Source organism: Botrytis cinerea, chromosome 8, assembly GCF_000143535.2.
Source record: "Botrytis cinerea B05.10 chromosome 8, complete sequence".
NCBI lineage: Eukaryota > Fungi > Ascomycota > Leotiomycetes > Helotiales > Sclerotiniaceae > Botrytis > Botrytis cinerea.
Window position 1 is genome coordinate 1,343,255 of NC_037317.1, and position 25,337 is coordinate 1,368,591.

Below are 25,337 nucleotides of genomic sequence, written 5' to 3' on the forward strand. Positions count from 1 at the left end.
AAATCAGACAGAAGAGAGAAATGCAAAGTCAGAAACATCAAACAAAACGGTTGGACCAAAACATACCATGTACGATGACTAGGTAGCAAGTAGTAACAACCAGCACACACAGACGAATACCTTAGCCGGAAGAAGGATTTTTCTCTCTTTCTCCATAGCAAGAACAAAAATAAAAATAAAAATAAAAATAAAAAATAAATTTCCTATTTTATTACAACAAGCAGCCGCAGAACAGGAACAATGCACCATGGCCCGCCCCACAAGAACCCACAAGGATAAATCGAATTTTCCCATGTGAGGGGCAATGGGCTCATCTTTTTTTGGCATGTGTACCTAGTAGCCAGGGAAAAAAAAGATGAAATCACAGACTGCAATTCAAATTCTGGTCGACTAGAAATCCATTTGACACATAGAATTCCTCGAAGGGTAAAGGGAGAAATGCGAGAATTGGAGAATGCGAGAGCAAGAGATGTATGGCAGCACCGTAGTAGTTTAGCAACCGTCTAGTAGCAGTCTAGCAGCAGGTTTACTTTTGACGAACCCTTTCTTTACGTGTGTGCATTCTTTTTTATATACTTGGGATAATGCTCTGAAGTATCCACGACGTATACATACATATAGCTCAGATCCTTTTGCCAGCTTTCTCCCAACAAGGTGCTTATTACTCATACACATACATATACTCATACTCACACATATACTTGATATCAACATATAACATCACCACTTCATTCATACATATATATATATATGTATATATATACACACACATACAACATACACACACACACACACACACACACATATATATACCCTTTCACTTCTCCACACAAAGAATATAAAAACTCTATATCAAGTTTGCCAAATACCTCCTTAAAATACATACCGACACTACACTACACATTATACATTTATATATATTACCTCATCATCCTCTTCCTCTTCTTTCTGATATATCTCACCCTCACCCACACCTCACACCTCACGCCTCTCATCCTTCTCACCATTCACTCTTCCTTGCTAGGGCACCTCGGAACCAACTACCATCGAATGAACGTTTATTATTAAAAACAGTATAAATACTGTTGCGCGGTCACCAAACAAAAGAAGAAGAGAAAAAAAAAAACTCTATTTCCCTTGTCCAAAACGCCACAAAAGAGACCCACCAATGCCTGCCACAATGCAGCACGTTACGTCGTTCTTTCGATCTCATTCGCATCCATTTGATCTACCAACTGAAGGAAAGAAAACTTCCAGAAGGAATTCAAGCAGTAGACCATCTTTGAAAAGTCGCACACCATCTTCATCAGCCTCTTCGATAGCAGACGATAAAGCCGCAAAGATGCACGACCTTGCCCTCCCACACAAACGCATTTCGATCCCTGGTCTTCATTCGCCCAAAACTTCTTCGAAATCCATTCCTCAATATCATGGTGCCACACTTGACTGTGCCATTGAGTCACCCCCATTGGTTCTCTACGGCTCTACCAGTTCGAGCACCGGCGCATTACTCTCGGGTCAATTAAAGTTACACATTCACGATGAGAAGTTTGCAATTGAGTCTTTCAAGATGCGATTGGCATTGGAGGTTACACAAAAGAAACCATTCCATGCGCATTGCCATGAGTGCACCCACCAGTCAAAGGATTTAACTACGTGGAATTTCCTTCAAGGTCCCGCCACACTTCGCAAAGGTAATTACTCATACATCTCATCTTGGCTTTCACAATTCTAATTGAAAATTACAGGCGAACATGACTTTCCATTCAGCTTTCTCCTTCCTGGACATCTACCTGCAAGCATGAAGGGTAGCTTGTCTAACATCGAATACGTTCTCAAAGCTACCCTGGTCCCAAAGACTGGCGAGCCAATGAAACTCTCCCACATCCTCAACATCAAGCGTGCTATTATCCCTTCCGACACACCACGAAACTCGATCCGAATCTTTCCACCAACAAATTTGACTGCCAACTGTCAACTTCCTCCCGTCATCTATCCAATTGGCGAAGCAAACATTTCCATGCGCATGGATGGTGTTGTAAATCGTAATGTGGATGCCAAGACACAGAACCATTGGAAGTTGAAGCGTTTGACATGGCGTTTGGATGAAACTCATAGAGTCATCTCACCAGCATGCCCCAAACATGCCTCAAAGGTGACCAAGGAAGGCGAGAACAAGAAGGGTGCTGCTCATCAAGATGCTCGTACTCTAGCTACTGAGGAGATCAAATCTGGATGGAAATCAAATTACGATACAGCGGATGGAGCCATTGAAATCGAATTCCCCATCTCGATTCGTCCTGATGCAAAACCAATTTGCGATATGAAAGCTGAGGATGGTACGGAAGTTTTCCATACTCTCATTGTCGAGATGATTGTTTCGGAAGAATTCGCACCTATCAAAAAACCAACACAAGTAACACCAACTGGAGGCGCAAGAGTTTTAAGAATGCACTTCAACCTCACAGTCACCGAGAGATCAGGTTTGGGCATCTCATGGGATGAGGAACAACCTCCTCTATATGAGAATGTACCCGCCAGTCCCCCAACTTATGTCAACACGGAATTATATGACGGACCCCCCATTCCTGATTATGAACACTTGCCAGCATTGGATGGAGCAAATGGAAGTGACCACGGAGCTCATTAATCAGATATATATCTCATGACTCATGAATATTTGAAAATTATCGGCGTTTGGGAAATTAGATGCATACACATGCATAGAGAGAGTACTGGGTAGTTTTACGGGAAAGAAAAAAAAAGGGGATTTTACATTTGCTTTGGGCTAAAGGCGTACTTTGTTCGGATATACCCCCCTAAAATACGGATGGATCTTCATTGGCATATTTGTTTATGCTTGTGAATTGAACTGGGATGGAATCAAAAATGGAGTTTTTAATTGTTGAAATGGGAATACATTCTACTCTTTATGTGGATGAGATGAGAAGAGAAGAGGAGATTCGTAGGGTTATTAGTAATTACATACAGATACCTACATATACATATAATTACTGAAATAGTATTGCTTAATTACTTAATTAGCTGTCTAATGGAAAAAATTGAAATGAAATGGATCTTTCAAGATTTTATTTGCATGTTTTTGGAATTTGGTGATGTGCTTGTTTTGTTGCTTTGTGAATATGTACTTGGTGAAGATTATTTGTTAGTTGGCGTTGAGTAGGTCAATGGGTAGGTAGGTAGGTAGGTAGGTAGGTAGGTATGTGAGAGTGGAAGTGGGAGGGAATAGCTTTATGTGTGTGTGTATGTATGTATATCGATTGATTCTGTTCCATTCAGCTAGTGCTAATAAATAGATATTTATCTTTATATCTATATCTCAAGATTTCTCTTCTTCTACCTCTTCGTCTTGCTCTTCTCTTTTGTGATTATTAAATCTCGTATGATTGAGTGAGTAAGTAAGTAGATGTATGTATATATATATATATATCTATAGGAGTAGTATACAATATGTAATATAATATATATATATATATATATATTACACGACCAACTTATCCCCTCCCCTCCTTCAGATATTTATTTAATCTTCCTCTGTCTGTCTGTCTGACTGGCTGTCTTTTGACTTATTTATTTAACCATCTACCTATCTTTCCATCCATCCATGCACCTCACACCTCATAGCGAGCGCTCCCACGCTTGACTCCCGCCCGCCAGCTTGTGATCATCATAATCCCTTTCTTGAAAATACGATATTTAGGAAAGAAGTTCCTTAATATCTTCGATTCTCTGAAGTTTCTTTTCCTCATCACTCATCATACCCAGCGAACTCGCACTATGAATGAAGTATTAGCAACGATTCCGCTTCCCGCCCCCCAAAAATCATCAAACTCACATAAACTTCTTCCTCTCCTGCACCCTCAACATCCTCTCCTCCACACTCCCCTTAACAATAAACCTCTTCACCACCACCTCCCCCACCTGTCCCATGCGATGCACTCTATCAATCGCCTGGGCCTCCACCGCAAAACTCCACCACGGATCCATCATAAAAACTCTCTTCGCCATCGTCAAATTCAGACCCACTCCTCCCGCGCGCAGACTAAGTAGAAGCACAATCCCCTCCCCACTATCCTTATACCGAGCCAACACCGCCGCTCTCGCTTTCTGCGGCATCGAGCCATCCAATCTCAAAAACGGAATCGAAGACCTCGCCAAAGCCGGTTCGATCAAAGAGAGAAAAGATGTGAATTGACTAAACACGACGGATTTCATCGATGGCGATTCTTTCCTTATCGATTTGAGATTCGATAGTAGAGCTGCGATTTTCGCCGATCCATTGGAGCCGATTCGCTGAAGACTGATTTTTACTTTTCCACTTCGACTTTCGGGATGTCCTTCATCTTTTACCACTTCGAAAATGTCATGCGGATTGATGCGTTCGCGACAGCTGAAACAACGGGGACTTTCACCTCTGTCGGTTTGATGTTTGATGTAATCTAGTAAACATTTCTTGCAAGCTGAATGCCAGCATCCGGTGACGGTTTGTTCGATCATGGGTTCTTCCGAACAGATTGGACATTCATTTTCTGCCTCGTCGCGGATTTGTTCGAGAACATGTGCACCGAAGATGTTGGTATCGATTGATTCTTCGTTGAGCTTGAAGCGCTCAATGAGATGTTGCAAATCCATGTCGTCTGAAAGACCACTTGCAGAGTCTGCAGCTTCGGCAGCATCTTCTTCATCTGCTACTAGGTTTTGGTTACGGGTTAGAATGGGATGACAGCATGATTGGCGAAGTCGAAGGATTTGAGCAAAGATACTTGTGTAAGCTTTGAGAACTGTGCCTGCTTCGATGTTGGCCGAGAAGGTACGTTTGGCTCTGGTGAAGATGTGATCATAAACTTCACGCTCGGGTTCCGATAGCTCGATTTCGACAATATCGATAGTCTTTTTGGGTAAAGGAACTAATGCTTCACCATTTGGTGTTTTCATGTCTTTTGTTCGACGGAGTACTAGAGGTTCCAGGACCGTTTGAACGACATCGAGGGCACGCATAAAGTCTTTCGATTCAAATGGTATTGTAATGAATGTTTTCCAAAAAGAGAAATTGCTCCAGGGTTCTACTCTTAAAAATCGAACCAAGCTGAAAAGATCCTCTAATCGATTAACAATCGGCGTACCAGTAAGTGCCCATCGATGCTCGGCAGCAATTTCATAGCCTAGAAAGTTGGGTCAGCGTTAGGGTTCACAGAATGTTAAAAATAACAAGACAATTGCTATTATTCCTCGGTCCCATAATATGGCCAGATTGACTTACATGCTTTCGCGGTCTTAGACTGCCTATTTTTAATATAATGAGCTTCATCCAAAATTACTCGGAAAAACGAGAGCGAAAATAAACCTCCATGGCCACCTTTATCACCATTCCTAGCAGTAACCTGATTGAACTCAGACAAAATGACACCATAACTTGTAATAACGACATTGGGAGCCGATGCAGCGTTAGCTTCACAGCAAAGAGCTTGAAGATTTGTTGTTTTATCACTACCATAGTAAACAATACTCTTCATGGTTCCGTCCCTAGAAGCATTTTCAGCTTCACTTTGCCATTGAGCAAGAAGGGACATTGGTGCCACGACAAGAGTTGTACAAGGTGCCCTTTCTACAGATGATGAACTGGCTGGAAGTCGAGGTAAATTGTTTACTGATGTCGCCTTTGAGCGTTTCTCATCGAGTCGCATTGCCACATCAGACTTACTAGAGTGGATAAGACTCATCATCTCAATAGTCTTCCCTAGACCCATCTCATCGGCAAGAATGCCTCCAAGACAATGTTGTTCTTGAAGAGGAAAGTCTAAGGAGAGTGCACCGGAATATGGATTGATGTAAAATTTATCTTGATCAGCAATTTGAATGACCTCCTTGTCATCCATATCCTTCAAAGGCCAAGCGTACTCTTCCCACAGAGGATGCATCGAGGCCTCTTTTTTATGATCTTTCTCATCGCGTTCTTTTGCCATCATCCAATACAATGCTTGTTTTTGATATGGTCGCAAATCCATTGCAAAACTTTTTGCTGGTTCAGCCTCAGGAGCATTGAAATCAAAGGATTGAGCTTTGCTATATAGAGTGTCAAGTTGGTCCTGCTCCAGTTCTTTTCCTTCCTCTGCCTCTTCAGACGGGGGAGTGGAAGTACCTGAACCAGGAACTTTAGATTCATCTTTATCATAATGTTCAGCTGCCTCTGCAGCACTCAAAAGTCCCTGACGCTTATGTTTTGCAGTTGCTTCGCTCGTTTGTGTAGGAAGCAGGTTAATCTCTTGGAATAAATTAACCAACGCGACCTGACGGAGTCTCAGATCCTTTTCTTCGGAACTTTCTTTCTCTTCAAAAAACCCAGTAACCCGGTTATCAGATGCCTGAAAACTGCGGTCATCGAAAGCAGTTCTTAACAATGAGCACCTGAGTTGAAGAAAGACGGTATCATTGGTACGAATTCTTTCAGGCGCATATACACATGTACCCTCGAACTTGCATATCCTTTGATCAATTAAAGTAGAAACCCAATTTGCTGTTTCCTGAGGAAGACGACCAACTTCAAACCCCTTTGAATTGGTAAAACGTACAATGACATCGACGCGCCGTGCTGCGGCACTATTAGGTTTTGGTAATGTTTGAGCCACTGATGTTCTGCCTTTCCCCCTTCCGGCCGGTGCTTTGGGTGGTTGTATCTTTTGACGCTCTATCCGCACAACTTCGCCATGTTTGATTAGATTTGTTCCACTCTTTGTAGCCCAGCCTCCAACCCCAAAAGCTCCTACATACCGGTATTCTGGCATAGTTCGATAAGGCGAGACTGTTCTTGATGAGACGTTTGAATCTGCAGAGGTTGGCTTGGAGCTATCAACAGTACCGCTATTGGCAGACTTCACAAAAGAACTAAAAGGACTTCTGACGTTTGACGAAGATCTGGAGAGACCCGAGACAAGCGCAGGTCGTTTCCAAGATCCATCAAAGTACATGTTCACAGCCTTCTCTATATCATTTCCAGACGCCTCTCGCAACCCTTTCAGTTCTTCCGGAGTTACTTTGTCGCCAATGAAGTTCTCGAACATTTCCTGGTCGAATACAGTCTGCGAATCTTCAGCAAGTGTTCTTTCCTCCAAAACTGGATCATCCTGAGGATTCTGGTCTGAGATTTCGTTTGTGGAGCTGGCAATTGCTGGAGGCAGCGCGTCGATTTCATCTGGTACATTTGTCGCCTCCTCACCTTGTGAAGATTCCAAACCCTCAGCTATTTCCGCAAAGAACCTTCTTCTCTTTGCTGGAGGTCCCTCCATATCCGCAGAAACTATGGAAGTCTCACACGAAGTAAATTTGGCATCTCAAAATAAGAACAAAAAGTAAGGGCAATTGAGTAATATTCTACTGCTGATTTGATAGAAACGCGCAGTCACGCGATGGACGGACGCGACAAAAAACAATTAAGATATTTAGTGACGTCGGGGTATCTTATCTTATCCTTGTAAAGTATTTTGATTTTGTTGACAGCAACCATTCAAAGAGGGTCAATTATAAAGAATTTGCAATCCGCAATTCATTCATTAGTCACACACAACAGCAATAACTCCAATGTACAAATCCCAAATTCTGCGACGGCTTCAAAGCTGTCCCAGGACATATATCAGTTCGAGATGCGCCTATGCTACTACTTCGTACAGTACACCTGCGCCATTTGCCTCCCGGTTGACAGAGGAAGATATAAATCAAGCCAGGTCATATTGTTCCAATCTTATCCAGTTAGTTCTGCGAGCCCTGTGAGTTTCTCAATTCCCCGTATCTAATTAATTTCTAGAAAGTTTGATTCGCCATCATATACTCTTCAAACCTTTATTCCCCCCTCGACAAGAGATGCCTACCTTTCGATTCGTGCTCTCAATATTGAATTGGCTCGAATACCAGATATTGTATCGAATCCAACAGTTGGAGCATTGCGCATGCAGTTCTGGCGTGATAATTTGAACCGAACATTTGCGAATACGCCCCCGAAAGAACCTGTTGCTATCCTTCTACATCATGCTCTCACGTCTCTTCAATCGCGATATGATGGAATCAGCACAAGTGTGATGAAGGGCTGGTTTATGAAAGTGATCAATACAAGGGAACAATACATGGATAACCGACCTTATACAAATATGGATGCGCTTGAGATGTACGCGGAGAATACATATTCAACATTAATGTACTTGACTTTAGCAGCTTTACCTCTACAATCTATGGCGGCCGATCATGTTGCAAGTCATATCGGTAAAGCAGCTGGAATTGCTGCAGTCCTAAGGGGTTTGCCACTGATAGCATTTCCACCACCACCAAACCATCATAGCAACAATGCCGCTTTTGGTGGCGCTCTTGGTGGTAATGCTGGTGGGCAACAAGGAGCAGTCGTTTTACCATTGGATGTTATGGCTGAAACTGGCGTTAAAGAGGAAGATGTATTAAGGCACGGGGCAGAAGCTCCTGGTCTGAAAGATGCTATTTTCACAGTGGCGACCAGAGCAAATGATCATCTGATTACTGCCAGGGAAATGTTAAAGAACCTTCAAGCGGGTAAAGATGCAGGTCACGAGTTTGAGCATCAAGGTGAGGATGGTCACTACTATGCAGAAGATGATAACACCCAAGTCAGCGATATAGAAAGAGGTTTTGGCGTATTTATGCAAGCAGTCCCTACGAGATTATGGCTGGAAAAGCTGGAACAACTCGATTTTGATGTATTCAGGCCAGAGCTCAGGGCAAGAGAGTGGAAATTGCCATACAAGGCATACTGGGCGTATACTAGACGGAAACTTTGATGTAATAGTATTCACAATCAAAATGTTTAGCTAACAACGCTCGCTGGTCTGTCTCGCTACAGCAAAATCTGTGGCATAATGAACTTGAAGTTCTAGCTATTTGAAGATATCTAGATCCAGGTCATATCTTCATTACCATCAAAAACTCCTGCAATGTACTTCTAAATACCAATTTTCGACACTAACATTCAATCCTAAGTTCAACCTTGATTATGTACCTTCATCTTGGACTTCGTCCTCCAATGCGTCAAAAACCGTCCTTGCACAGCCAATCTATATCAGCCCCCAGTCTCAAACCATCATCTACCAGGTGATCACATTCGAGCTTTCCATGTCCAGAACCGCACCATCAATACCTCCACCCTACCCCAATTCTCTCACTTCCCGGCCCATATCTCGCATCCCTTTCTCCGCACCTCCTTCCTGCAAATAAAATCCCATTGTTCCTACATTCCGAAGAACAATACCCATTAACATATTTCGGCCGAATATTCCAGCGATTCGGTAAACATTCATTCGGGAGTTCGAACGGTAAACCGGGTCGTGCTAATTCTCGCGGATCGTTGATGCGTGCTAATTGCGCGTAGAGAAGGCAACAGTTGGGTCCTGCGTGGAGACTGCGGTGGCCGCAAAGAGGCTCTATGCTCCAGTAATTGCACATTTGGTTGATTTTGGTTTAGATGGGAGGTTTGACTAAATATGAATCCGGGCCGTTAGAACTGAGAGCTGGAAGGATAGAGGACGGTGATCAATTCGAATACGAAGGGAGGAAGACCAACGATCACACCTACAATACAATACAAAAAATTGTTCAAAAGAAGACTTCTGGATACGAAGCTACAAGAAGTATACTTATACCGGAAACACAAGCTCTCCCATGATTCTCCCATAACTCAGAATTCCCATCATTTATTAATATGACACACCTACTCTTCACAATATGAGTCTTCATTTGCTGTACGCAAAGAATACTCTTCGTTGTAAGGCGGGCCATCATCCCCGGTTATTCAAACGGCTCAATATTCATAGAAAATCCTCCGACAACAAGCAAAAGATGCGAGCAGGTAGCTGATCCCCAAATCGGGTTTTCACCATCGTATCGATTGCAAAAATATGATATTGATGCTTGAGTTTGGCATTTTGCAAACCTCAAACAGCTACACAAAAAGATGAGATAGTGGGCCCTGCGTCAGCTGTTTGTTGAACCTCTGACCGTGAAGAAGATTGTTTCATGCAGGGTATTAAGGGAAGAATGAAATTGGTACGGACAAAGAGGATTTCGTGTTACTCTAGTCGGAAGAAACAGTTTGCTAAAGAAGGTCACGGGAAGCTAGGATCTTGCTCAACAAAACGTTGAAACAATCTAGTAAATTTGCAATAATTCTAGCTCTAACAAGAATTGCTATAATGAAAATGACAAGATACTATTGTGGCAAGTTCTTCTTGAGCCTTTCCTCGTATCGTCCAAAATCTGGAACATCGGGGGTTGAAGCTGCTGAGAGACTTTGACCATTAGTCTTGCTGTTTAGTTCTGCTGTGATTGCATCAACGTCAACATTGAGATAATCTCTCAAAAATTTGCCGACTTCGATATTTTCGTGGTTTCCACGAAGAACATCAGCACCATAGCCATAGATGTTGACATCAACAGCAGAGTGGCCGTGGGTTGACCAGCCGATCTGTGCTCTACGGCTAATGATATCGGCAAAAGCATAAGCAGAAAGCGCCGGATTGTCAAGTATGCGATCAATCTCTTCCTCAGTCGCGTCCATGATCCCGAGACCCTTTTTGACGAGATCTTCTTTCACGAATCGCCTGCTGACGGGGCGTCCTTTGGTAACTGCTTCTTCTGAAGCAACATGAGCCCTTAGAACCCTAGAAAGATACTCTGATGAATGGGAAGCATTTGACAACACCTCAGGGTACCATAAATATTGAGGGTATGAAGGGTTAAGTTCTGGATATGAGATTAGCAATAGCTCGTGGGCATGGCGAGCCGATATATCTTACGTCTTGCAACAGCTAAGCCTCCAGTTTCGTGGTCACTTGTAGCAACAAGAGCACCTTCAGTATCGCTCTTGTCTAGGAAATCAATTACACTTTGGAAAGCTCGATCATAGGCAAGTACTTCGTGGACTTGGGCAGCCTACAAACACTAGTCAGTCATGCTACTCGCCTCAAAGTGCTCCATAAAAACTTACTGGATCGTTTCCATGACCGGCATGATCGATTCGACTACCCTCAATCATGAGAAAGAAGCCCTTATCACTATCTTTGGCTGCAGCTTCGAGTGCGGTCAAAGCTGTTCTTGCCATTTCATCAAGGGAAGGATAGACATCATTCATGTTTCGTCGATCAAGCTCGAAAGGAATGTCTGTATCAGAAAAGAGACCCAACAATGGCAGCTGAACCTTCTTTCCAAGCTTCAATTTGTCAAAATCCTCTCTGGTATCAATGTATGTCCACCCATATTTGTCTTGCGCCAGTTTTGTGACATCGCGACTATCAGCTCTGCAACTAGATTCTGATGTATTGGGCAAAAAGTGACACCGTCCACCGCCTAACATCAAATCAACAACTCGATGTCCGAGAGGATGTTCTCCAACCTCCTGTAAAGCTATCGAGTCCTCCTGCATTCGGTAATCAACGTGTGAGGCAAAGCAAGCTGGGGTCGCATCCGTTATGTCTGTTGTAACAACCACTGAAGAGGTTAGCATTTCAGCGTCTGAATGAACATGGCAGTTTGTCACTTACAGCCCGTGATATAACCGGCTCTTTTCGCAGCTTCAAGTACAGTGCCACAAGGGGTGTGATCAGGCAACATAGAAATTGCGCCATTATAGCTTTTTCTTCCGCAACTGAATGCAGTAGCTCCCGCCGCACTATCTGTGACAAGACTGCTGCTTGATCTCGTGCGCGACGAACCGATAAAATGTTGATCCAGTTGAAGAATATCATTGATCGGTAGATCTCCTTCAAATTGTCGGAAGCTTCTCGTCAAACTCAAAGATGCCGGGCCCATTCCATCGCTCACCATGAAAATAAGATTGCGCTTCCCATTTTGCTTTGTCTTCTGCGGAGCTTGTTGGCTTTGCGACAATAAAACGCCTAGGACGATGACAGCAGCAGTGGCAACAACAGCCCAGGTGAAGAGCCCAATCTCTCGCCAGAATCCAGGTCTCTTGGCTTCGTAGGAATTCTTTGGTCGATTACCAAGAAGCGCATCGTCCTCTGCCGCAGCTCTTTCTTCGGAATTAGAAGAAGAGGGTCTTCCTGACGCGAACAGCGGACTGTTTTTATTCGGCGCCATTAGATATTGCACTGAGGCTGTCAAGTTGTATGTATAATTAAGATTCGCCTATTGTTGAAAAGTATAAGTCTGCAGACAGAAACCTACCACTTGGGTTGGCAACTTAATGATGTCAACCCGGTTTTGAGTCAGAAGAGCTCACTAGGCACGGCAAGTGTCAGGGCGTTGTTTTGTCTGGGCAACCAACAGAACGGTGTACGAAGTGTCAGGCGGATCTTCGCAACACACCAATCTCTCAATCCGAGTACAAACATCAATAGCAGAGCTTCCGAGAACTTACTGTAGGAAACGATGTCAACCTGCCGATAAGACCTAATCTTTTTGAAATTTTGTGAACAGTCGATTATCACTTGTTACAAACCTCGTTAATGCAAGGTCGCGTAAGTTATGTTAATATGTATTTTGAACTGCGACTAATTAATTACTTCCTACTACTAGAGGGCATGATGTAATTTGTTATCTTTGGTCTCCAAGTATCTAGAAAGAGCGACTTGTGCTAGATGAATGTTCATGAATGGATTTGCAGTTGGTAGGTAGAATCTGCAGCGTAAAATTTGAAGAAAGGAGAGTTGAGATAAAAACAAAATCACGAAGCGGAAGTCACGACGTCACAATGGTGAAACCTATGCATAGTTCCAAGAGGCTGCTGGGGCTGTGTTCAAGAGAATTTTCTGGCTCGGTATTGAAGATGTACCTCTTCCCCGTTGTCTGACTTGTCGAATGGGATTCATCATGGGATGATACATTCGGCTCACGTAGTCGTAGAAAAAGGCGAACATTGTCTTTGCAATATCTTCATAAATTGCTCGAAACCCCCGATTAATTGCCTGCTTCACTAACCGGTGAACTGATCCAAATCGAACCCCATTCACTTTAATGCATTCTGACGCCAACCTCACAATGGACGGGCACTCAGTATAGTCGAAGCTCATGAATTGGTGGAAGCCCTGAGATTTATACAGCTATTTCCTGCTGCGATTCATTCCAGCCTTCCCAGTCAAACACCAAAGGACCCAGAACTAATCAACCGCTTAACGCTTCTTTTGTTGAGACTCCTTGAGAACCTTCTTGACAATCTTTTGCTCCTCAATCAAGAAAGCTCTGACGATACGGTCTCTAACGCAGTTGGCACATCTTGATCCTCCGTAGGCACGTTGAACAGTCTTCTTTGGGCGGGAGATCTGGGAGTATTCGCGGGGTCGGAGAGCTGGGATCTACGGGAAATGAATTAGCATTTCCACAACCAATTTTCTACAAGCAAAAGTCCTTCGAAATCAATCGTCGCCGCTTTCGAGAGCCTGGAGTCCATATATCGACCATCGCTGAGTGACAACTGGTGCCATGTAGATAGATGTCTCGCGCTTGTATTCCAACTTGGTGAACGATTTTCGAGTTTTCGCTTTTTCCTCCTCCGTTGTAATTTAATCGAAAGATATCAACTTACACCTGGCAATTTGATTCCGCAGTCACCGCACTTTGGTGCAGTACCGGCCTTCTTGATGTGGAGATAACGAAGCTCGCCGCCGGGGGTCTTAACAACTCTGACCTTGTTGGATCGAGTGTTGTATCTATTTTAATTAATATATGGCTCTTTTAACAACGTTGTATAGTTGAAACTCACGGGTTTCGGCGTCTGTAGGTCAATCTGTTGGACGACATGTTGGCGAATTTCTGATTCGGAGGTCGATTGAGGTCGTTGGCGTTGTCGATTGAATCTTGAGTTTTGTCAAATTGAACAAATTCTTCGTGCGCGATAACTCGCTAGAGCTATCACGCTTAGAGTTAGACTATTCACGTGCCAATCCGACAGCCCTTGTGCCTCGTGCTTACCTCAGCACCTCAAAATTCAGGCAACAAAAATTAAAGATTAATTGAAGGGATGCGCTAGCGGGCATTTCCTCAAGCTCTCCGTGTAGCGTTAAAATTTATCTAAACGCGCTCGCGACAACACATTTATCAACTTTATATCCATCAACGACAAAGTGAAGTTCTATTCAGAAGGAGACTTGTTGATGGAATTTGGGACTTGGTACCCAAGACATTGAAAATGTCATCAATTCCACCACCTCCCCCGCCTGGATGGAGCTCTTCTGCGCCTCCATCCATGCCTTTGGGCGCGCCACCTGGTGCTCCTCCTCCTCCAGGTTATCGACCACCGGCGGATCCACATGTTGCGAAGTTTGCACAGAAGAAGAAGGATTGGTTACGAACACAGCGCAATCGATTCGGCGAAAAACGAAAGGGTGGTTTTGTAGAAACACAGAAAGCTGATATGCCACCAGAGCATCTACGAAAGATCGTTAAGGACATTGGAGATGTATCACAAAAGAAATTCAGCAGTGATAAACGAAGTTATCTCGGCGCACTTAAATTCATGCCACATGCTGTGATGAAATTGCTGGAAAACATGCCAATGCCTTGGGAGTCTGCGAGGGAGGTAAAGGTGCTGTACCACGTCAACGGTTGCCTGACTTTGGTTAATGAAATACCAAGAGTTATCGAACCAGTGTTTCATGCACAATGGGCTACGATGTGGATTTGTATGAGAAGAGAAAAGAGTGATAGACGGCATTTCAAGAGAATGAGATTTCCGCCATTCGATGACGAAGAACCACCCCTTTCATGGTCGGAGAATATCGAAGATGTCGAACCACTGGAGCCAATTCAACTGGAACTTGATGAAGGAGAGGATGCTGCTGTCTTAGAATGGTTTTATGAAAATCGGCCACTACTTGACACGCCACATGTCAACGGCCCGAGTTACAAGGAGTGGAACCTTACTTTGCCTCAAATGGCGACTTTATATCGATTGAGTCGACAATTATTGAGTGACTTGGTCGACAAGAATTACTTTCATATGTTTGAGTTGAAAAGCTTTCAGACAGCCAAAGCTTTAAATGTTGCTATCCCTGGTGGCCCACGTTTTGAACCTCTGTACAAAGATGTGGATCCTAACGATGAAGATTTCGGAGAGTTCAATGCAATCGATCGCATCATCTTCCGAGCTCCAATTCGAACAGAGTATCGCGTAGCATTTCCTTACTTATACAATTCACTACCTCGCAGCGTTAAGCTATCCTGGTTTTCGCATCCGCAAGTGGTATATGTTCGTGCTGAGGATCCAAGTTTACCGGCATTCTATTTCGATCCCGTTATCAACCCAATCTCTTCCAGATCCGTTGCCCCCAAAAACATCACTATCAGCCACGAAGACGAAATATTTGGTCCAGGTAGCAATGAAGAGCCAGAAGAAGACGCTTTCAGACTACCAGGTGATGCTGAGCCATTTCTCGCGGACGAGGAGTTATATACTAGCGAAACAGCTTCAGCCATTTCCTTGTGGTGGGCACCTTTCCCTTTCGATCGAAGATCCGGTCGCATGGTTCGGGCACAAGATGTACCTCTAGTCAAGCAGTGGTATCTTGAGCATTGCCCTCAAGGTCAGCCAGTAAAGGTCAGGGTGTCGTACCAGAAGCTTTTGAAGACTTATGTCTTAAACGAGTTGCACAAGAGGAAACCAAAAGCACAAAGTAAACAAAGCTTGATGAAATCGTTGAAGCAAACGAAGTTCTTCCAGCAAACAACAATTGATTGGGTTGAAGCTGGACTTCAAGTCTGCAGGCAGGGTTTCAATATGTTGAATCTTCTCATTCATCGCAAAAACCTTACATACTTACATCTTGATTATAATTTCAATTTGAAGCCTGTCAAGACCTTGACAACAAAAGAAAGAAAGAAGTCTCGATTCGGAAATGCATTCCATCTGATGCGAGAGATTCTGAAAATGACAAAGTTGATCGTTGACGCACAAGTTCAGTATCGTCTCGGCAATATCGACGCTTTTCAACTTGCAGATGGTATTTTATATGCTTTCAATCACGTCGGCCAGCTGACTGGAATGTACCGTTACAAGTACAAGCTGATGCACCAAATTCGTTCATGTAAAGATTTGAAGCATTTAATCTATTATCGATTCAACTCTGGACCGGTAGGCAAAGGACCTGGTTGCGGCTTCTGGGCACCTGCTTGGAGAGTCTGGCTCTTTTTCATGCGTGGTATAATTCCATTACTTGAAAGATGGCTTGGAAACCTTCTTTCTAGACAATTTGAGGGACGCCATAGCAAAGGTGTTGCAAAGACAGTTACAAAACAACGTGTGGAGTCGCACTTTGATCTTGAATTGCGAGCATCGGTTATGGCCGATCTTCTTGATATGATGCCGGAGGGTATCAAGCAAAACAAGGTTCAAACTGTACTTCAACATCTTTCAGAGGCATGGAGATGCTGGAAGAGTAACATTCCTTGGAAGGTTCCGGGCTTACCAGCACCTATCGAGAATATCATTCTTCGCTATGTGAAGAGTAAGGCGGATTGGTGGATTTCCGTCGCTCACTATAATCGTGAGCGCATTCGTAGAGGAGCGACTGTCGATAAAACGGTTGCAAAGAAGAATCTTGGTCGTCTCACGAGACTTTGGCTGAAGGCCGAACAAGAGCGACAACACAATTATATGAAGGACGGTCCATACGTCTCCTCCGAAGAAGCTGTCGCCATCTATACAACCACTGTTCATTGGCTGGAGTCACGAAAATTCTCACCCATTCCATTCCCCAGTGTTTCATACAAGCACGACACCAAAATCCTTATTCTTGCATTGGAACGTCTTCGTGAAGCATACTCTGTCAAGGGACGACTTAACCAGAGCCAGCGTGAGGAATTAGCCTTGATTGAGCAAGCTTATGATAGTCCTGGAACCACTTTAGAGAGAATCAAGCGCTTCCTATTGACACAGAGAGCTTTCAAGGAAGTCGGAATTGATATGAACGACAATTACAGCACGATCAACCCTGTTTATGATATCGAACCCGTGGAGAAAATCAGTGACGCCTATCTAGACCAATACCTCTGGTATCAAGCCGATCAACGCCATCTTTTCCCTGCCTGGATCAAGCCTTCCGATTCCGAAGTCCCACCCTTGTTAACCTATAAATGGGCTCAAGGTATCAACAACCTCGACAAAGTTTGGGAGACTGCAGATGGAGAGTGCAACGTCATGATCGAAACGCAACTATCTAAGGTGTATGAGAAGATTGACCTGACTCTTCTTAACCGTCTACTTCGACTCATTATGGATCACAATTTGGCTGATTACATATCATCTAAAAATAACGTTCAATTGACCTACAAGGATATGAATCACGTGAACAGTTACGGTATGATCAGAGGTCTTCAATTCTCAGCTTTCGTTTTCCAGTACTATGGACTTGTTCTTGATCTCTTATTACTTGGTCTACAGCGCGCTAGTGAAATTGCTGGCCCGCCAGCAGGCCCTAACGACTTCCTTCAGTTCCGCGATCGCGAGACGGAAACGAGACATCCCATTCGTCTATATACTAGATATATCGATCGCATCTGGGTATTCTTCCGCTTTTCGGCCGATGAATCACGCGATCTCATTCAGCGTTTCCTGACAGAGCAACCGGATCCTAATTTTGAAAACGTAATCGGCTATAAGAACAAGAAATGTTGGCCAAGAGATTCTAGAATGCGTCTTATGAGACATGATGTCAACCTGGGACGTGCTGTCTTTTGGGACTTGAAGAATCGTTTACCAAGATCTGTTACTACAATCGAATGGGATGATACATTTTCAAGTGTATACAGCCGAGATAACCCTAACTTACTTTTCTCTATGTGTGGTTTTGAAGTTCGAATTCTCCCCAAGATTCGTAATCAAAATGACGAATTCCCAGTCAAGGATAGCGTATGGTCCTTAGTCGATAACACCAGCAAGGAGAGAACAGCACATGCATTCTTGCAGGTTACTGAGGAGGATATTGCCAAATTCAACAATCGCATCCGTCAAATTTTGATGTCCTCAGGTTCAACCACTTTCACGAAGATCGCTAACAAGTGGAACACTACCTTGATCGCCCTCTTCACATATTATCGTGAAGCTGCTGTATCCACAGTCAACTTGCTAGATACCATTGTGAAATGTGAAACTAAGATTCAGACCAGAGTTAAAATTGGCCTTAATTCTAAGATGCCTTCTCGTTTCCCTCCTGCGGTTTTTTACACCCCCAAGGAACTTGGTGGTCTTGGTATGATCTCTGGATCACATATCCTCATTCCGACAAGTGATAAAAGATGGTCTAAGCAAACCGATGTTGGTGTTACGCATTATCGTGCAGGCATGACTCATGACGAAGATACTCTGATTCCTAATATTTTCAGATACATCATACCATGGGAAGCTGAGTTCATTGACTCTCAGCGTGTGTGGACTGAATACTCTCAGAAACGTCAAGAGGCAAATCAACAAAACCGAAGATTGACACTCGAAGATCTTGAAGATAGTTGGGATCGTGGATTGCCTCGTATTAACACTCTTTTTCAAAAAGATAGGAGCACTTTGAGTTTTGACAAAGGATTCCGCGCACGTACTGAGTTTAAGACATACCAACTTATGAAGAGTAATCCGTTCTGGTGGACTAGTCAACGTCATGACGGTAAATTGTGGAACCTCAACGCCTATCGTACCGATGTTATCCAAGCGCTTGGTGGTGTCGAAACCATTCTTGAACACACACTCTTCAAGGCGACAGCTTTTCCATCTTGGGAAGGCCTATTCTGGGAAAAAGCCTGTCTTGCGTGGGATACGAAACTCTTACGATACGACGGTACCGACGTCGTCGTTCAGGACGTTAAGGAAGGGGATCTACTTCTCGGTCCGGACGGTGGACCCCGTCGGGCATTCAATATCGTTAGTGGTAAAGACAGGCTTTACCGAATCAAGGTTGGTTCACGTAAAGAAGACCTCGTTGTCACGGGAAACCATATTCTAGTCTTGCACCGGGAGAAAGGGCACGGCAACGTCTACGACGGACCATCCGTTGGGGGAAATCGTCAACGTTTCGTCGATCAACTCGGTGATCTGCCAGTACCGAGCTCTAACCCTGCTGATGCTACACGTCCTAATAATCTCACGAAGGTTCGTCCAGACTTCTTAGCAGCTCTAAAGAGTGCTATTGCTTGGGCATTGAACGCCGAGCGTGGGAAGAAGGGTGCTGACACTATTCGCAACACACTCAACGGCACAACCGGGATCACTTCACGCCAGGAGAGCTATATCGTCAACATTCCCGTTGGAAAAGGCACGAGAGCCGAGTATGCCACATTCGCCTGGGGAAACCCAGATCGGACAGTGAAAGGCCACGCTAAACACCCCCCTGAATTCTTCCCGACCAAGGAGGATGCATTTTCTGCTTCTGTTGCTAAGAGCAGGCAGATTCATGACAAAGGTGACGTGACTCTGGCTACACTACGCCGTCGTTTCCTTGACAAATCCTCAGATGGGAAAGGGGGGGAACTTCGAATTGACACAGGCTTGCCTAATATGTTCCTCCTTTGGAATGCAAACGGCGCGAACCTCAAGATTCGCGTGTATTGCTCTCGCAACTATACCAAGTACGGGCGATCTTATACATTTCCATCTCTACCAGACATAAACCTGTCTGAGGCTGGTTCTGATGACTCAGATGACAACGAAGAGACCGAGAACGAAGACGACGAGACCGAGGACGAAGACGACGAGAGAGAAGAAACATTGACTCTCCAGAATTTCCAGAGTACCGCCTCCCGAGACGTTTCCTCCGCCGAACGCTACGACACGGTTCTAATGACGGCAACCCAATTCGCAGCACTGGACGAAAACGAGAGATCTAAATACAGGCTCTTTCGTTCTCCTGGATTCGAGTTGCCTGAGCAAGATGTCCCAGTCAACCCCTACTTTCTTGGTCTATGGTTAGGAGATGGCAGCCGTAGCTCAACCACAATCTTCAGTAATCACGAGCAGGAAGTAAGGGAGTTTCTCATTTCTCACGCTGCTGAGCTAGACCTTCACCTCGTTTGGCACGGGAACCTCTCGTATGCGACTGTTGGCAGGACTCGCATTGCTAATAGACCCTTACCGAAAGCCAACATCGACGTCGTCGATCGTCCATCAAGACGCTTTTCTCGACAGACCATCAAAAAGCAACGCGAGGCTGCAGAGCTACCCTCAAGGCCCGCTCCAGCTGTGGCCAATTTGAAGCATGGTCTCAATAGTAGTGTTCCGAATTCCCCACAACGTCGCTTACGACAACGTATCGACGACGTCGATGTGCAGAACCTTGTCGATGGTATGGATAACTTAACTTCATCACCTATTCCTTCGTCACCACCCGTTATCCCAGCTGAATCGATTCCAACTGAGGCTCTGCCACAGCTTAGATCCGATAGAAGCATTATGGATATGGCTGGTCCGTCTGTAGTTCCTGAAGAACCTGTAGATGTCAATAACCTGCCCGAGGATGAGGAAGATGAGTTTGATATGGATCTTATTGAGACAATGAGCGACGACGAGGACGATGTCACCGAGTACCAAGTTGAAAATGACGAAGGATCCAACGTCGGAGCTGGGGATAGTAATCTCTCGGACGACTCTGTCTCTCAACGACGAATTCATCGCCTGCAAAGTGGACGTCGAGCATATGGTGACTTGCAGCCTGAAGAGCAAGACCAGCTCCTGAGTCAGATAATCGACACGGTCGATTCTCCAGTCGGTTCTTCGTTCGATCCTTCGGTCAGTCATAATACAGGCGTTAATACCCTTCTACGTGCCCTCCAACATCTCGGTGTCTCTTCTAACACGACTGGATCCGAGACCGACAAGAAACACATCCCATCGATTTATATGAAGAACACGCGCGAAGTTCGTCTCGCTGTTCTTGCTGGTCTGATTGATTCTGACGGCTGGTACGTGTATCCCGAGAATATGCTTGGGTTCGCTCAGAGCGAGATCTGGCATAAGACTCTCTTCTGGGACGTTGTCGCGCTGGCAAGATCATTGGGTCTCAGCGTCTGGACCACGAGACGTATGATGTGGGTTCCGAGCCATTCACGAAAAACTCCTATGCTCGTAGCCCAGATGTTTGGCAACGTGAAAGAAGTGCCCTGTTTGCTCCTGCGCAAGAAGGGATCTGAGCGTTATATTCCGCAAATGCACAGCTTTATGATCAAAGACATCACCCTTGAATCAGAGGCAACGAATTGGGCTGGGTTCCGAGTCGATAAAGACCAGCTGTATCTTCGTCACGATTACCTTGTACTTCATAACAGTGGGTTCGAAGAGTCAGTCGACCTCCTTTTACCCCCAAATACATGGCAAAATTGGCTAATTTCTTGATTTTTAGGTCTATGAAGTTTAAAAAATTGACAAACGCTCAAAGATCGGGTCTCAACCAGATTCCAAATCGTCGATTTACTCTTTGGTGGTCGCCTGTAAGTTATATCATTCCAATTATTGTCTTGTCTGAAAGGGTATTTGATTGTCAAATTCAATTTGAGATATTCAATGTATTCTCAGGCAAAGTTGCTTTACAATATCCTACCCGATTTGGAATATTGAAAGTATTCTTAGGCGGGATTTGCTTTACAATGTTCTACACAATTTAGAACATTGAAAGTATTCTCAGACAACATTCGCTTTACAATGCCCTGCCAAATTTTGAACAATGAAAAGCTTCTGAGGCCAAATTCATTTTACAACATTCTATCTAGCTTTGAACATTAAACACAAGCTGACATGTAGTTCAAATTTAGACAATCAACAGAGCCAATGTTTATGTTGGTTTCCAAGTCCAATTAGACCTGACTGGTATTTTCTTGCACGGCAAAATTCCAACTTTGAAGATTTCTCTCATCCAAATCTTCCGCGCCCATCTTTGGCAGAAGTAAGTTCAATATGCTCACTAATTTTACCTTCATCACTAACCTCATCTTACAGAATACATGAGAGTGTAGTCATGGATCTGGCACAAGTATTTGATCAAGAATTGGAGCAGCTCGGCATCGAGACCGTACAGAAGGAGACTATCCATCCCAGAAAGTCTTACAAGATGAACAGCTCTTGTGCTGATATTCTGTTGTTCGCAAGCCACAAATGGAACGTCACTCGCCCATCTATTCTCTTTGACACGAAAGATGTAATTGAAGCTACCACAACGAACAAGTTCTGGGTAGATGTCCAACTTCGTTACGGAGATTATGATTCTCACGACATTGAACGATACGTCCGCGCGAAATACCTTGATTATACAACCGACAGTATGAGTATTTATCCTTCTGCCACTGGCCTCATGATTGGTATCGATCTTGCTTACAATCTCTACTCGGCATATGGACAATACTTCCCCGGTCTCAAGCAATTGGTGCAGCAAGCTATGGCCAAAATCATGAAGGCAAATCCAGCTCTCTACGTCTTGCGTGAACGTATTAGGAAAGGTCTTCAATTGTATGCGTCCGAAAGTAATCAAGAGTTTTTGAATTCTCAAAACTACTCTGAACTTTTCAGCAACCAGATTCAACTCTTCATTGATGATACAAATGTTTACCGTGTTACTATCCACAAGACATTCGAAGGTAACTTGACAACCAAACCAATCAACGGAGCTATTTTCATCTTCAATCCTCGTACTGGACAGCTCTTCTTGAAGATCATTCATACAAGTGTTTGGGCAGGACAGAAACGTCTGGGACAATTAGCTAAGTGGAAGACTGCTGAAGAAGTTGCCGCACTCATTCGATCATTGCCTATCGAAGAGCAACCGAAACAGCTCATCGTTACGAGAAAGGGTCTTCTTGATCCGCTTGAAGTACATTTGCTTGACTTCCCCAATATATCAATCCGTGCCTCTGAGCTGCAATTACCTTTCCAGGCCGCCATGAAGGTCGAGAAGCTCGGTGATATGATTCTTCGTGCCACTGAACCTCAAATGGTTCTCTTCAATCTTTACGACGAATGGTTGAAGTCAATTTCTTCATATACCGCATTCTCTCGTTTGATTCTTATCTTGCGTGCTTTGCACGTAAATCAGGATAAGACAAAGTTACTCCTTCGGCCTGACAAGACTGTGATCACTCAAGAGCATCATATCTGGCCCACGTTATCGGATGAGGATTGGATCAAGGTTGAAACCCAACTGCGTGATCTCATTCTGAATGATTACGGCAAGAAGAACAATGTCAACACTTCCAGTCTTACCAGCAGTGAAGTACGTGATATTATTTTGGGTATGGAAATCAGTGCTCCATCGATGCAACGCCAGCAAGCGGCCGAGATTGAAAAGCAACAACAAGAGCAACAGCAGCTTACAGCTGTCACGACCAAGACTCAAAATGTTCACGGAGAAGATATTATTGTCACAACTACCTCGCAATTTGAACAACAAACCTTTGCATCGAAGACTGAATGGAGAACTAGAGCGATTGCAACTTCTAACTTGAGGACGCGATCTAACAACATCTATATCTCTTCGGATGACGTCAAAGAGGATGATCACTACACTTATATCATGCCAAAGAACATCTTGAAGCGCTTCATCACAATTGCGGATTTGCGAGTTCAAGTGGCTGGATATCTGTATGGTTCATCTCCCCCAGATAACGAGCAAGTGAAGGAAATCCGCTGTATCGTAATGGTACCTCAAATTGGTAGTACACGTGATGTACAATTACCTCAACAGTTACCACAACACGAGTATCTAGACCAAATGGAACCTCTCGGAATCATTCACACCGTTTCTGGTAACGAACCACCATACATGGCAGCCATGGACGTCACCCAACATGCACGTCTCATGAATGCGCATAAATCATGGGACAAAAAGACGGTTACTATGACTGTTTCATTCACCCCCGGAAGTGTCTCACTAGCATCATGGGCGCTCACACCTCATGGTTATAAATGGGGTGCGGAGAACAAAGATCTCGGCAGTGACCAACCACAAGGCTTCAGCACGAACATGGGAGAGAAATGTCAGCTTCTGCTTAGTGACAAGATCCGTGGATACTTCTTGGTGCCCGAAACCAATTCATGGAACTATAGTTTTATGGGAAGTGCCTTTGGAAGCTTGGAGAAGAAGCCGATACATGTGAAGATTGATACGCCTACGCCTTTCTACAACGACCTACACAGACCTTTGCATTTCCAGAACTTTGCTGAATTGGAGGATATTTGGGTTGACAATGAGGACAAGCTTGCTTAGATTAATGATATAGGGTGTTGAAAAAAAAAGAGAAGCAGAACAATATGGGAAGGAAGATTGGAACTGGAAGGATGAATTAATCAGCGTGCATCTGTATCAAATCGGGCTGGGCAATGGGCGTTTGATGCTAACACGCATTGTAACAATGTATATTTTTTGTAGATGAATAATATGGTAGCAAAATGAAATGAATTTGATCATGCCACGACGAGGTGTTAATTTTGAGCCTTCAAAACCTTCATGAATGCTTCAGTTGAGATATCCTGTTGTTTCACATTTTCTTCGAATGTTCAAATCATTCTAAATGTTCGAATTGCATTCAATCCTCGAGATCCTTTGAATGCCGGAATTATTTTAATTGTTCAATAGGTTTTGAATATTCAAATTGCTTATTAGATTGCTCAGAATGCTTGCTTGACATGCTTTGAATCTTCAAATTGTTCTCAATGCTCGCTCGAATTGCTTTGAATGCTTTTAATCATTTTTAATATTCAAATTAATCTCGACCTTCAGGTTGCTCTTAGTCCTCGAATTGTTTTCAATGTTCAGACTACTTTGATTATCTGAAATGCTTTGGGTGTTTAAATTGCTCTAAATTCTTGCATTGTTTTAGATGTTCAAATTGTTCGAAGTATGTTTTATTAATGCTCAAATTGCATTGAATGAACAAATTATTTTCAATCTTCAAATTATCATGGAATTCCAAATAATCCCCATGCCCAACACCAGATGAATATTCCATCTTCATCTGCGTAGTTGATTGAACGACGCGGACTTTTAGCTTGCTACTCATATGACACAGCTGACCTCCGTCCATATCTCTGCTGTTCCATACATGCGTCACTAACACGAAACCCACCCACCCTTCACTTCTTGTCTATACACTTTAGCATCTCGAGTCTCGACCATCTAGTGTCTACTGCCGGACCACTTCCATACCGCCATCGCTCGAAAATGGAGTCTGGTCCCTGGTTACACAACGCTCTCGGTCGATGTTTGCCTCCTTACTACTGCGCCTTACATATCATATCACATGTATGATCGACAGTGGGTACAAATCACTGCTGCATCACCAATGCGTTTACGTACTTGCGGCAAAGGATGGCTTTATTATTTATAGAA

General features: G+C 43.9%; 6 protein-coding genes across 6 annotated transcripts; 3 read left to right on the forward strand and 3 right to left on the reverse strand.

The window, feature by feature from the left end:
• Positions 1 to 578: 578 nt before the first annotated feature.
• Bcldb19 lies at positions 579 to 3,084 on the forward strand. The gene is made up of 2 exons (XM_001554567.2): positions 579 to 1,694; positions 1,749 to 3,084. Exons 1-2 carry the CDS (start codon positions 1,181 to 1,183, stop codon positions 2,648 to 2,650), a joined length of 1,416 nt encoding a protein of 471 aa, XP_001554617.2. The 5' UTR covers positions 579 to 1,180; the 3' UTR covers positions 2,651 to 3,084.
• A 198-nt stretch (positions 3,085 to 3,282) lies between these two features.
• BCIN_08g03500 (hypothetical protein) lies at positions 3,283 to 7,468 on the reverse strand. Its single transcript, XM_001554566.2, has 3 exons — positions 5,282 to 7,468; positions 3,857 to 5,183; positions 3,283 to 3,796 (listed from the first exon to the last, which is right to left on the reverse strand). The coding sequence occupies exons 1-3, from the start codon at positions 7,302 to 7,304 to the stop codon at positions 3,718 to 3,720; spliced, it is 3,429 nt and encodes a 1,142-aa protein (XP_001554616.1). The 5' UTR covers positions 7,305 to 7,468; the 3' UTR covers positions 3,283 to 3,717.
• Positions 7,469 to 7,501: 33 nt separating this feature from the next.
• On the forward strand, positions 7,502 to 8,852 carry BCIN_08g03510 (hypothetical protein). The gene is made up of 2 exons (XM_024694581.1): positions 7,502 to 7,763; positions 7,820 to 8,852. Exons 1-2 carry the CDS (start codon positions 7,597 to 7,599, stop codon positions 8,814 to 8,816), a joined length of 1,164 nt encoding a protein of 387 aa, XP_024550371.1. The 5' UTR covers positions 7,502 to 7,596; the 3' UTR covers positions 8,817 to 8,852.
• A 1,303-nt stretch (positions 8,853 to 10,155) lies between these two features.
• On the reverse strand, positions 10,156 to 12,469 carry Bcpho8. Its single transcript, XM_001554564.2, has 4 exons — positions 11,571 to 12,469; positions 11,018 to 11,517; positions 10,827 to 10,962; positions 10,156 to 10,773 (listed from the first exon to the last, which is right to left on the reverse strand). Exons 1-4 carry the CDS (start codon positions 12,124 to 12,126, stop codon positions 10,241 to 10,243), a joined length of 1,725 nt encoding a protein of 574 aa, XP_001554614.1. The 5' UTR covers positions 12,127 to 12,469; the 3' UTR covers positions 10,156 to 10,240.
• A 45-nt stretch (positions 12,470 to 12,514) lies between these two features.
• Positions 12,515 to 13,883, reverse strand: BCIN_08g03530 (hypothetical protein). Its single transcript, XM_001554563.2, has 3 exons — positions 13,748 to 13,883; positions 13,571 to 13,694; positions 12,515 to 13,340 (listed from the first exon to the last, which is right to left on the reverse strand). The coding sequence occupies exons 1-3, from the start codon at positions 13,783 to 13,785 to the stop codon at positions 13,158 to 13,160; spliced, it is 345 nt and encodes a 114-aa protein (XP_001554613.1). The 5' UTR covers positions 13,786 to 13,883; the 3' UTR covers positions 12,515 to 13,157.
• Positions 13,884 to 14,029: 146 nt separating this feature from the next.
• Positions 14,030 to 24,447, forward strand: Bcprp8. The gene is made up of 4 exons (XM_024694582.1): positions 14,030 to 21,300; positions 21,363 to 21,450; positions 21,772 to 21,902; positions 21,956 to 24,447. Exons 1-4 carry the CDS (start codon positions 14,174 to 14,176, stop codon positions 24,213 to 24,215), a joined length of 9,606 nt encoding a protein of 3,201 aa, XP_024550372.1. The 5' UTR covers positions 14,030 to 14,173; the 3' UTR covers positions 24,216 to 24,447.
• The last annotated feature ends 890 nt before the right edge of the window (positions 24,448 to 25,337 follow it).

Excerpts from the sequence above, each read along its gene's own strand:
- Bcldb19 (XM_001554567.2), top strand. The coding sequence starts at position 1,181 with ATGCAGCACGTTACGTCGTTCTTTCGATCTCATTCGCATCCATTTGAT. Across the intron at positions 1,695-1,748 it reads TCCCGCCACACTTCGCAAAG|GCGAACATGACTTTCCATTC; the intron begins GTAATTACTCAT and ends TGAAAATTACAG.
- BCIN_08g03500 (XM_001554566.2), bottom strand. The coding sequence starts at position 7,304 with ATGGAGGGACCTCCAGCAAAGAGAAGAAGGTTCTTTGCGGAAATAGCT. Across the intron at positions 5,184-5,281 it reads GTCTAAGACCGCGAAAGCAT|GCTATGAAATTGCTGCCGAG; the intron begins GTAAGTCAATCT and ends CCAACTTTCTAG. Across the intron at positions 3,797-3,856 it reads CAGGAGAGGAAGAAGTTTAT|TGCGAGTTCGCTGGGTATGA; the intron begins GTGAGTTTGATG and ends CTTCATTCATAG.
- BCIN_08g03510 (XM_024694581.1), top strand. The coding sequence starts at position 7,597 with ATGTACAAATCCCAAATTCTGCGACGGCTTCAAAGCTGTCCCAGGACA. Across the intron at positions 7,764-7,819 it reads TATTGTTCCAATCTTATCCA|AAAGTTTGATTCGCCATCAT; the intron begins GTTAGTTCTGCG and ends ATTAATTTCTAG.
- Bcpho8 (XM_001554564.2), bottom strand. The coding sequence starts at position 12,126 with ATGGCGCCGAATAAAAACAGTCCGCTGTTCGCGTCAGGAAGACCCTCT. Across the intron at positions 10,963-11,017 it reads CCGGTCATGGAAACGATCCA|GCTGCCCAAGTCCACGAAGT; the intron begins GTAAGTTTTTAT and ends TAGTGTTTGTAG. Across the intron at positions 10,774-10,826 it reads AGGCTTAGCTGTTGCAAGAC|AACTTAACCCTTCATACCCT; the intron begins GTAAGATATATC and ends TCTCATATCCAG.
- BCIN_08g03530 (XM_001554563.2), bottom strand. The coding sequence starts at position 13,785 with ATGTCGTCCAACAGATTGACCTACAGACGCCGAAACCC. Across the intron at positions 13,695-13,747 it reads ACCTACAGACGCCGAAACCC|ATACAACACTCGATCCAACA; the intron begins GTGAGTTTCAAC and ends TAATTAAAATAG. Across the intron at positions 13,341-13,570 it reads GCGGAATCAAATTGCCAGGT|ATCCCAGCTCTCCGACCCCG; the intron begins GTAAGTTGATAT and ends CATTTCCCGTAG.
- Bcprp8 (XM_024694582.1), top strand. The coding sequence starts at position 14,174 with ATGTCATCAATTCCACCACCTCCCCCGCCTGGATGGAGCTCTTCTGCG. Across the intron at positions 21,301-21,362 it reads CATAACAGTGGGTTCGAAGA|GTCTATGAAGTTTAAAAAAT; the intron begins GTCAGTCGACCT and ends CTTGATTTTTAG. Across the intron at positions 21,451-21,771 it reads TTACTCTTTGGTGGTCGCCT|ACAATCAACAGAGCCAATGT; the intron begins GTAAGTTATATC and ends GTTCAAATTTAG.